This window comes from Podarcis bocagei, assembly GCF_964188305.1.
Source record: "Podarcis bocagei genome assembly, chromosome: 5".
NCBI lineage: Eukaryota > Metazoa > Chordata > Lepidosauria > Squamata > Lacertidae > Podarcis > Podarcis bocagei.
Genome location: NC_138129.1, coordinates 56,406,334 through 56,418,619, shown reverse-complemented (window position 1 = coordinate 56,418,619; position 12,286 = coordinate 56,406,334). Strand labels below are relative to the sequence as shown.

Genomic DNA, 12,286 nt, shown 5'->3' with positions numbered 1-12,286 from the left:
CAACGAAAGGTTAGAAATTAGCTGAGAATAAAATCAAGAGAGAGTGAGGTATGCTTATGAAATATTGTGCTCTCCATATCCAGTTTGTTTTGCGGGATACAGTTTATGCACTCGAGAGGTCAAGCTACTTAGAGGGATTGATTAATAGTTTTATTTTTTAATGATACCAGAAAAAGTTGGATGTGATCCACTGAACTCTTCAACTGGATACTTATCGGACTAATAGAGACTGCTCAGCTGTATTTAATTTTCCCCAACATTTCAAGGAGATAATAGAAAAAGTATTGTGACTGTTTCTTTGCCTAACTGAATTGCTTGTTCCACTTCACCTGTATTGTGAGAGTGTTTTTAATCCATCCTTACAAGGTCCATCTTGCCTTTCTGAGGATGTTATAAGGAGAGTGTACAGTAGTACCTCGGGTTAAGTACTTAATTTGTTCCAGAGGTCTGTTCTTAACCTGGAACTGTTCTTAACCTGACGCACCACTTTAGCTAATGGGGCCTCCTGCTGCCGCCGTGCCGCCAGAGCCCGATTTCTGTTCTCATCCTGAAGCAAAGTTCTTAACCTGAAGCACTATTTATGGGTTAGCGGAGTCTGTAACCTGAAGTGTATGTAACCTGAAGCGTTGTAACCCGAGGTACCACTGTATGTTGTTTTGCGACATGCTTAGAGAAACTAGGGAAAATATTTATTTATTTGGAATACTTGCAAAATGCTAAACATTCCAAAATACCATAGGAGTGTACAATGACAATATAACAGACAAGAAGAGAAAAGAACAGAGAGATAAATCCAGTACTACTAACAAGTCCTCTCATTCTTCTGGAAAAGCATATAGAAATAGCACCTAATGAAATGTGTAAATTGTAAGAGACTCTTAAGTTCAACAGGCAGTGTGGTCCACACAAGGCAGGTGCCACCACACTGAAGGACTTGGTCTGAGCTGACATGAAAGTTCATGTAGCACCACAAGGAGAGCTTCCACAAGGAGAATCAGTAGCACAGATGTTGTAAAGGTGTGGTGATCTGTTGTAGAACAACCCCATTGAAAAAGATAATGGTGTAGTGGTTAAGAGCAGTAGTCTCACAATCTGGGGAACCGGGTTCACGTCTCCGCTCCTCCACATGCAGCTGCTGGGTGACCTTGGGCCAGTCACACTTCTGTGAAGTCTCTCAGCCCCACTCACCTCACAGAGTGTTTGTTGTGGGGGAGGAAGGGAAAGGAGAATGTTAGCCACTTTGAGACTCCTGAAGGGGAGTGAAAGGTGGGATATCAAATCCAAACTCTTCTTCTTCTCTTCTTCAGTGGTTACCCAGACCTTGCTGCTGGTTGTGAAGGGGGGCTCCATGACAGCTCAAGCTTCAGGCCCCCAAAATGTAGGTCCGCCACTGGTCGTGAATTAATTGTTGAGAGCCAGACCAGAAACAGGGTTCAAATCCCTTCTTGGCTATGTAGCTCAATAGGTGACCTTGCCTCTCAGCCAAACCTACCTCACAGGGTTGTGGAGATTAATTGGGGGGGGCACTATGTAAGCCACCTTGAACTCACTGGAGGAAAAAGTGGAACATGAGTGCAATCAATCAATAATACTTTAGTAGGGTTACTTCGCAGTATTTCCAGATAATCATATTTCCAAGGTGACGTATTTCCATGGTTGCTGAATACTGCGTTCCTTGCCATCTTTAGATGGGATGAACATGCTGGAAATTATATCTGAGTAAACATGCGGAGGTTCAGGCTATGGGACATCAGTGTTAGAACACTGAGTCCTGCTCCATAACTCCTACAGTCTCTAATCCACCCCACCCCCCATGTCAACTGCAGAAGGAACTGGCTGCAGAAGGCACAGAATAAATCAATGGGAAAAAAATATGTTTGTTATAAAGCTGTTTATGTTGTTTCCTACAAATCAGTAATTGTTTTGTGGTTTGAGAACCTTGTTGTTTAACCTCAAAAATATTTCTTCTAGCTCCTTGGAAATTTCATACCAATTTAACTAATAGAAACAAGAAACGTTGAGCTTGAAGTCTATTAGTAAGGGAGGGTGTTGCAGCCCCTTTTAGGGTTTCTCCACAGACTTTTCCTGTCAGTGCTATGGAATGCACAGAAATGAGGAACGTCTGTGCCCTTTTCCCTATCAGAAGAAAAAAGTGGTTCATTGTTTTATACAACGGATCTTGCACACAAAACATCAAAAATAAGAGACTTGCCTTTACAATTCTAAACCCTTTTACACTATCTTTTTGCAATAATTACAGTTCAAAGGGGGGGAAAAGCAGAGACATCACCTTGCCAACAAAGGTCCGTATAATTAAAGCTATGGTTTTCCCAGTAGTGATGTATGGAAGTGAGAGCTGGACCATAAAGAAGGCTGATCACCAAGGAATCGATGCTTTTGAATTATGGTGCTGGAGGAGACTATTGAGAGTCCCATGGACTGCAAGAAGATCAAATGTATCCATTCTGAAGGAAATCAGCCCTGAGTGCTCACTGGAAGGACAGATCCTGAAGCTAAGGCTCCAATACTTTGGCCACCTCATGAGAAGAGAAGACTCCCTGGAAAAGACCCTGATGTTGGGAAAGATTGAGGGCACAAGGAGAAGGGGACAACAGAGGACGTGATGTTTGGACAGTGTTCTCGAAGCTACCAAGATGAGTTTGATTAAACTGCGGGAGGCGGTGGAAGACAGGAGTGCCTGGCATGCTGTGTTCCATGGGGTCATGAAGAGTCGGACACAACTAAACGACTACACAACAACAGTTCGAAAGCACATCAAAGTGCAAGTAGATAAATAGGTACCAGTCTGGCGGGAAGGTAAACAGTGTTTCCATGTGCTGCTCTGGTTTCGCCACATGACCAAGAAAAACAGTCTGCGGACAAACGTTGGCTCCCTCAGCTAGTAAAGCGAGGTGAGTGCCGCAACCCCAGAGTTGTCTGCGACTGGACATAACTGTCAGGGGTCCTTTACCTTTACCTTTTTACATTTGGCATGCCAAATGCCTTCAGACATTTGCTTGAAAAGGTCACCAATTCCTTTACACCACTGTACAAACATATTGGTGTTAAGAAATTGTGATCACCAATAGTCAGCATGGATTTCTGAAAAATAAGTCATGTCAGACTAACCTGATCTCATTTTTTGACAGAATTACAAGCCTGGTAGATGAAGGGAACTCAGTGGATATAGCCTACCTTGATTTCAGTAAGGCATTTGACAAGGTGCCCCATGATATTCTTGTAAAGAAGCTGGTAAAATGCGGTCTTGACTCTGCTACCACTCAGTGGATTTGTAACTGGCTGACTGACCGAACCCAAAGGGTGCTCATCAATGGTTCCTCTTCATCCTGGAGAAGAGTGACTAGTGGGGTGCCACAGGGTTCTGTCTTGGGCCCGGTCTTATTTAACATCTTTATCAACGACTTGGATGATGGACTCAAGGGCATCCTGATCAAATTTGCAGATGACACCAAACTGGGAGGGGTGGCTAACACCCCAGAGGACAGGATCACACTTCAAAACGACCTTGGCAGATTAGAGAACTGGGCAAAAACAAACAAAATGAATTTTAACAGGGAGAAATGTAAAGTATTGCACTTGGGCAAAAAAAATGAGAGGCACAAATACAAGATGGGTGACACCTGGCTTGAGAGCAGTACATGTGAAAAGGATCTAGGAGTCTTGGTTGACCACAAACTTGACATGAGCCAACAGTGTGACGCGGCAGCTAAAAAAGCCAATGCAATTCTGGGCTGCATCAATAGGAGTATAGCATCTAGATCAAGGGAAGTAATAGTGCCACTGTATTCTGCTCTGGTCAGACCACACCTGGAGTACTGTGTCCAGTTCTGGGCACCACAATTCAAGAAGGACACTGACAAACTGGAACGTGTCCAGAGGAGGGCAACCAAAATGGTCAAAGGCCTGGAAACGATGCCTTATGAGGAACGGCTAAGGGAGCTGGGCATGTTTAGCCTGGAGAAGAGGAGGTTAAGGGGTGATATGATAGCCATGTTCAAATATATAAAAGGATGTCACATAGAGGAGGGAGAAAGGTTGTTTTCTGCTGCTCCAGAGAAGCGGACACGGAGCAATGGATCCAAACTACAAGAAAGAAGATTCCACCTAAACATTAGGAAGAACTTCCTGACAGTAAGAGCTGTTCGACAGTGGAATTTGCTGCCAAGGAGTGTGGTGGAGTCTCCTACTTTGGAGGTCTTTAAGCAGAGGCTTGACAACCATATGTCAGGAGTGCTCTGATGGTGTTTCCTGCTTGGCAGGGGGTTGGACTCGATGGCCCTTGTGGTCTCTTCCAACTCTATGATTCTATGATTCTATGATTCTATGAAATTAACGCCATGTAACTTAAATGTGGAAATGCAATTAATAGCTGTGAGGTACTTGATCATGAGCACAGAGACTCCTTTCCCATGTACCACAGTCCCATCAAAGTTGACTTTCTCAAAGTTGCTATTTTCCCCAGGTGTGATGCTAACCTCAGCCTTTAATATGCTCATTAGGGAAGCCATTAAGCATTGTACACATCTAAAGAGTTGGTCAAGTACAGGTGTGTTGCCATAGAAACAACTAGCTAGTAATGCCTTCAGTAGGCCTTTTCTCCCCTCACCTGGCTGGATGCTGCATCATCCTAGGAGTAGGAAAACAAAAGGCCAGTCTTATTTAGTCCCACATAGAGCCATGAAGACACAAAGGCTTTATTTGCTCTCTGGATGGACTCCAAACCTCTGGCTTTGGGGACCCCCGCAGAGACTTAATTGTGGAGCAGGACCTGTGGGAGTGTTAATGATGTGGCCCCTTCCATCTTATGCTTCCATGTTATTTATATATGTGAAAATAAAATAGTTTCATGCAAGACTTGACTAATCTAGTCCACACTAGGGCAAATCACTTTCTAGCAGATTGCCTTAAGAGAATGCTCAATATCAGACCCATGGTGCCTCTTCAATGGCAGGGAGGCAAGGGTACTGCAGTCCACCAGGCAAAATAGGTTTGTTTTGTCTCCTAAGCCAAAGCATGATGCGTTTTGCATTGATTTAATTTAAGGTGCAGTGAAAGTCCAGCATGAATGTTCTGAATGTCTCCAAAAGGTGTAGCATTAGTGCCAAACCAGAAAGGAAGGAAGGAAGTGTATAAAGCAGATGCACATCCACAACCTGATTAAAAGGCTGAACTACGGTGATGGCATAGCTCACTCTGATCACACAAATGCCTCTTTCTCTTCATGACATGGCACAGAGAAGGGCTGGAATGAAGTTACTGATGTCTGTGTGGATTAGTGGGCTCAGATGTGCTGCACATCTGATTCTCACCGCTCCTTTTCAAAACTGCTATGCAAGTATTTCCCAATTAGCAGGAATTCACCTTGTGAGGAGTGAGGTGGGAGTGGGACTAGGCTCTTGTTAAATACCCATTCCTTCATTCACTGCACATGCTGGAGCCATGTTCTTTATAACAAGCCCCTGCAAGCCTCTTGCTGGTATGAATGGGGCTGAGCATGGGATTCTGATTTGTTCCCTCTGTTGCATGAAAACTTCTGCTCATTCAAATGCACTGCTCAACCATTCGGCTAAAATCTCGTGGCTACATGTTGCTGGCACAAACATTTAATTCCAAGCTTCATAAGCAATTGCGCTGTAGGATGCATTGTGGTTAAAGTGAGGTCTTTGGTCAGATTCAAACAATTTTATTAAACTGGTTAATTAGCAATTTGAAAAGGAAAAAATCAAGGTCTTAAGGTCTCCTCGGGTCACTGCCAAACCACAGCCTATTAACTACTCCTGCCTTTCAGCAGCAATAATGATGAGGTTTTGAGAACATATGGAATCAACTAGGTGAAAGGCTTTTATGAGGAACTTTAACAGGGGGCATGATTTTGCAAACAGAAATTCTAGCAGACGATTTCATGGATTTGCTTCCTCAACTGTCCCTTTAAAGAAACCAAACTCTTTCCTCATTGAGGGATGTCAGATTCAGACAGGCTTTCTCTCGGACACTGGGGGGAGCCTTTTAAGTGGCTCCCCCTGGACCTGTTTTTCAGAGTTTGTTTCGTTGACACTGACCTCATTGTGGTGACTTTCACAGCTCGTCAACCCCCTGTCATAACGTGGAACGAGTTAGGGATGGTGAGGAAAAACCAACCTCCTTCAGGAAGCTAATGGAATTACTGGTTTTACACAAACACTTAATTTCCTTGGTATTTTGTGAGGTTCTGTATTTTGATTGACTCAAGAACAGATTTAGCATAGTCATCCCTCTCCCCATGACTAGAGGGGGCCTTAAATCCCACCTGTTTTATCCTCCCCCAATCCTATATACCTGAAGAACATGTGTCTGCACACACAAACATTTTTTCTCAGTATTCCTTCTTACCAGTACAGTGGTACCTCAGGTTACAGACGCTTCAGGTTACAGACTCTGCTAACCCAGAAATAGTACCTCGAGTTAAGAACTTTGCTTCAGGATGAGAACAGAAATCGCATGGTGGCGACGCAGCGGCAGCAGAAGGCCCCATTAGCAAAAGTGGTGCTTCAGGTTAAGAACAGTTTCAGGTTAAGAACGGACCTCCAGAACAAATTAAGTTCTTAACCTGATGTACCACTGTGAGACGCCTTCTCCTGCCAATTGGTTGGCTTGTATCCACCCATTTTCAGCAGATTTCCATTTCTCCCAAGATATGTCTACAGCACAGTTCTAAATCAGCTTGACTGTCCAGGCCCTCTGTTGCTTTTTATGGGTATGGTGAAGGCTTCACGTGCAGGTGTTAAAACTCAGCTCTGCACCATGTGATGTCGTGAACTAAAATAATGACTTCTGATGGGTAGATGAGGCCAGGCTTACAATCAAATTGCATATTTACTGAGCGCGATTCAAGATCGTGGTGGGCAGGTTAAGGTGCATCTGCGCCAGTCTTTCTCACAAGAAAAAGCAGTCTTTTTTCCAAGTGGGGTTTCAAATGAAGGAATATAAATTAAGTTACTTCCTCATAAGTAAGAGAAACACCAGTAATCCTGCCCAAGTGCCTGTGTATGTATGAATTGTTAGCATGTGAAACATAAAAGCCTAGAAAGAATTGTGATATTTATGTTTAGAAGCTTTCTCCTATTTGTTATAAACACCACCTTTAATTAACCATTACCACCTTCAAGCCCTTTGCCATTCTCACTGTCAAAGCAGCTAAAGAAGGATTTTTTCTTTTAATCGTAAAGAGTGATAGTGATCTTGAAAAATCATGAGGTGGGGGGGATCTTGGATGGGCAGAGAAGGAGGCATCAAGTGAGTACAATGTGCACCACTTTTTATTAAAGGAAGAGGAAAGGGGAAATTATTAGAGGAAAGGACAAGTCTTCAAACTCAAGAGAGCCCTTTCTAAAGTTGAGAAGGGAGACACAGAGGAGGCGGGGAATGCCTTACTTTTTAAGTGGTTTATGGTGATTTGTCCTGTTTATCTATAGGAAGCAAATCCAGAATTTTTTGATCTGGAGTTGCAGACTTTGTGGCACAATAAAATAGTGATTTATGGGCAGCTTCATGTGATTCCTTGGAACAGGTGGCATTTTAAGCAGCTGTATATTTCTTTCCTGGAGCTTAGAATGGTCCAAATCCACCAAAGAACTGACTTTTATTGAGATTTCTCAGAACAAAGCCTGTACACATGTGGGCATGGTTTTCTACCTGCCCCTAATTGGAGAAGGTGATAATTCTGTCTAAGATGCTGTGGCCTTTGAATGCATTTCGATCAAATTCAAATCCCAAATCTCATTATAATTTCAAGGCCAAACGAGCAAAGGCTGCAGTTCCCAATCCATTTAACTATGAAGTAACCCTGTTGGTTTTATTGGGGCTATTCTAAAGTTCAATTGCTTGTGGATTACAGCCAAAAGCACTTGCCGCCTGAGCAGCTGATCTGTTTGAAAAGGGCAGGGCAATTTTCCAAGGTGCCTGAACTATTATTGCATACAGTCTCATTGACATTGCTGACAACTCCTGAAGTCCAAAGTAGACCCAAGCAGTCCAATGCAGTTTGTTGTTGTTGATTAGTAACATTTTGTTTTGCATGTGTTCTTTGAAATTAACATTTGCTGAATTAAGCATTTGTTGTGGTGTAAGTCTTTTTATGGGTATGGTGAAGGCTTCATGTGCAGCTGTTAAAAGCATGTGACATTGTGAAGTAAAATAATGATTTCTGATAGGTAGATAAAGCCAGGCTTGTTTGCCATTTGTATTTTCATTGTATTGGCTGGGCCTTTAGAGGGCAAAATGTTTTGCATCATGTACATAAGTAAATGTACAAAGCAACTTTTACAGCAGCTCTAGAGTTCCAATAGCTTTTCTAAAACAAGGGATAAATATGTTAAAAATAATGTGGCTTTATAGTAAAGGTGTAATGAACGTTGGCCTGTAGCTAAGAAGCATCAGTTATTCCACTAACAATCTCCTAGGAATGTTTAAGGGCACATTGTGGAGGTACACTTTAAATTTGTCATTACTGGAAGCAGAAGAAAATGTATGTGGACCAGGAGTCACATATCATTCCATCCTACCCTCTCTGCAAGTTGACTTACTCAGAAGTCCAAATCTTTCCCCACATGTCTAAGCCTAGGCTTCAGCATTTTCTATGACCCATAAAATGTGAGATTAGCATCTCCCTAATTTAAACAGGCTGCAAAAAGCATAGGTTTAAAGGATTTCTTACCTTTTGAGGATTATAGGCTAGGGAGGAAATAGCTCATCCAAGGATTTCCTGTGGATTCAAAATATTGGACTAATAAAAATAAAAGCTAAGAAAAAGATTGATTGGAAGAAGAGAGGTATAAAATGCTTACGTTTCAGAGTTATTTCACTGACAATCTTACCTAAAATATAAGAATATTTAACTTGGAGATGTTTTTTCTCTCTTTGGCTGACTTGGAACCTATTCAAATAGCACTGGTTGCATCATGGGTGTGGGACAAATGTGTGAAAACCTCCAGCCTGTGAAGAGCTGAATAATAATAATAATAATAATAATAATAATAATAATAATAATAATAATAATAATATAATTTATTGATTGATTTATACCCTGCCCATCTGGCTGGGTTTCCCCAGCCACTCTGGGCAGCTCCCAACAGAATATAAAAACATGATAAAACATCAAATATTAAAAACTTCCCTAAACAGGGCTGCCTTCAGATGTATTCTAAAAGTGAGATAGTTGTTTATTTCTTTGACATGTGATGGGAGGGCGTTCCACAGGGCAGGCGCCACTACCAAGAAGGCTCTCTGCTTAATATGCCCAGAATAAGCTTTCAGAACCCTTAGGGTTCAAAAAGCACCAGAAATTTTCACCTCCACCTCCAAATTTTTATTTTATTTTGTTGGACAGTAAAGTTTTTCTCAAGGGTATGGTTAAATAGTGATTTGGCAAGAGTTTATAAACAGACTACAACTACTGCTTGACTCTCTCTCTCTCTCTCTTAGACAGCTGAGTTGCTTTTCATAATTCTTTACATTCTAATGTACCTTAAGAAATGTGGCTCAGATTAATATGATCATTAAAATGGCTGATCTGGTTTCTTCTGGATTATCTTTCTGACAAGGACGAGAGATTTCACTGTAGGAGAGAGAGAACATCAGTTGCCAGTGCCTCCCCCACCCATGTGACTGAGAATTATTGTGGACTGCCAGCCACAAGGTTTAAACTGACAGATAGCGGTCAGCTATCTGCTATCATGCTGTCATGATCTCAGCAGCCACATCTTCATAAAAAGGCAGTTTGGTTTAGCATAATTGCTCCAATGTTGTGTTCATTAAGCAGTGACACACCCACACCCAATATTGTTTGGGTTGAATCGTGAATTAAATCTAGGGACAAAGCGTGTTCTCCCTAACAGAGAGCACGTGTTGCAGTTGGGGAAACAGGCCACCCTGCAGTGACTAGGCAAATTTGATAAGGAACCCAAGCATATAAGTGGTTAAATTGGGTTGCTGGGGAGTTTTGATTGTTGCCAATCTGGAGGAGGGGTCAGAGTCTTTATATACAGGGGCCAGATGTTGGTACGTCCTCTTGGCCGTTTTGCACCGGATCACCCGCCCTCCCTCCCTTTTATTAGGGTGGTTTTTTTGATCGCTTGACCTTGCTATGCCTGTCATGGGGTCGTTCGCCTTGGAGCGGGGGCCTGGTAGGAATTTTGCCATCTGGCTGATTGGCTGGTGCCATTTGGTTTTTGCCTACTGCATAGCAAATCGTCACAACTTGTAAGGTTGGCGGTTAGGCATTGGTTAAATTGGTGCTTGGAGGGGTAAGTGCCTACCCCTCCAAATGATGCGAAAGGGAATTCCATTAAAGGAAATCCAGGGGCTTGCCATTCTTTTCGTCCTTGTCCACGGAGTCGGACTTGGGCTGTGCAAGCCCCAAAGGAACATGAGGGTGAGAGGTGAGGGTCTGATGCCCAGCTTCATTTCTCAGCAAATACTTGTTTCCCACGCTGGCTTCCGTTGGTGTCCGGAAGGCCAGCTCTGTCCCTGAGGGCAAGGACAGATAGTCATAACCAATGCCTAAGCAACCACTCACATTTTTTGTATTTGAATAAAGTTGTGGCCAAAATTATGCCAAAAACCTTAAACAAAAATTGATGTGTGAAGTGTGAATTTTTTGGGGGGTGGCTTGTGGGACTCAACACGCAAACACATCTTGGAGGTAGGCAAGGGATATATACTATGGGAGATAAGCTATTAACTATCCCATTGCATAACTGGAAGTCAGACTTTGTAAGCAACCATGGTTCTGGTCGCTTCTTCTAGAGCTGAATGTCATTCTGGTGCTATGCTGCCAGGCTGAGCCATGGATCAGTGATAGGTTAGTTGCTCGCTTTGAGCTCTGTCTGTGGGTAGGGGGTAAAATCTGCTGCTTGAAAACAGGTCAGGATAAAACCTCAGGTCCAGGAGGATGCTGAATTGACTTCAATAAGAGATTGAAAATGTTGTGATGACCAGGATTTGAATTGGGAGCTAGAAATTGATTATTTTGAGTGAGAAGAGAGAGAAACTGCACACGAATGAGAACATGAATATATTCACACTCTTCGCTAGCAAAAAGAAATCCCCGGCAAAAGGATGTTTCCCTTGCATTTTTTTTGTTTTTCTGTTGAGGATGTGTTCCAATCTTTTCCATGCCTCTAATGCTTTACTTCTGGCATCACATCTTGTCTCCTAAATAACTCCTATTCATTTTCTGTGTACGTACAGGTGCTGTTTGCCTTGAACCAAACATTGCTACAACATGAGAGTCTTCGAGCTGGCAGCTTGCAGGCCCCTTACACCACGGAAGATCTCATCAAGCACTACAACTGTGGAGATCTCAATGCTGTCATATTTAATCACGATACTTCACAGGTATGTTTCCATACATAGGAGTAAATAGGTATAACATTGTTTCAAGGCCTATTTTTCTGTCAAGTTCTTTCTTCTCAGTATTTCAGCCCACAACCCTACAGTAGGTAGGTGGGGAATGGAGAGCTTCTAGCTGATTGAACGTATGATGTGAAATTATGTTTTCCCTGAGAAACCTGTCCAAATGCCCTGCTAGGCCTCCTCTGTCTTTCATCTACCATAAATATTTCACAGACCCATGTTCAAGGCTCTTGTGTGGATGTACAAAGCCCTGAACAACTTGGGCCGAGGACACCATAAGGACGACCTGAGCCTTTACATCACAGCCCTATCCACTTTCTCCAAGGACCTCAATGAGGTGTACATGGTTCTCCCTTCCTCATTTAATCCCTACAACAACCTGGTAAAGTAGGTTAGGCTGAGAGGTAGTGACTGGCCCAAGGTCACCCAAAGAGCTTTATGGATGAGTGGGAATTTGAACCCTGGTTTCCTAAGTCCTAGTCTGACACTAACCACTTCACCACACTAGCTCATATTATCATGGTTGCAGTTCCTGCTGTTTTGGCCACAGAGGCTTGAGGTTTTGTTGTACAAGACATGCAATCAGTTTCAGCACTAAAAGAGGTAAAAAGGTAGCAGCATGTGCACCAGTTGTAACAAGGATCAAGCTGGTTTACGTTGCTTTGCCAATCTTCTCCTGCCTTGTGCTCTCAAACCCTTCTTCTCCTTCTCTTCCCCACACCTTGGATACCCCTCTGTTCTTCACATGTCTCTTGTTTCCTTGAGAGACAATGAGATATTACCACTGTTTTTCTAGAGCTGCTTTGTGTGTGTTTTGGCTTGGTGAGTGACTGAGAAGCTTTGAAAGGAATGTGAGCAGAAATGAAAGTTAATT

General features: G+C 42.7%; 1 protein-coding gene across 1 annotated transcript in view; it reads left to right on the top strand.

Moving 5' to 3' along the window:
* TRABD2B (TraB domain containing 2B) overlaps positions 1-12,286 on the top strand; it is a 252,380-nt gene that overhangs the window by 153,804 nt on the left and 86,290 nt on the right. The window contains exon 3 of the mRNA XM_081193184.1: positions 11,248-11,394. Coding sequence (XP_081049310.1) covers positions 11,248-11,394 — 147 coding nt within the window. The remainder of the gene's footprint in view (positions 1-11,247; positions 11,395-12,286) is intronic.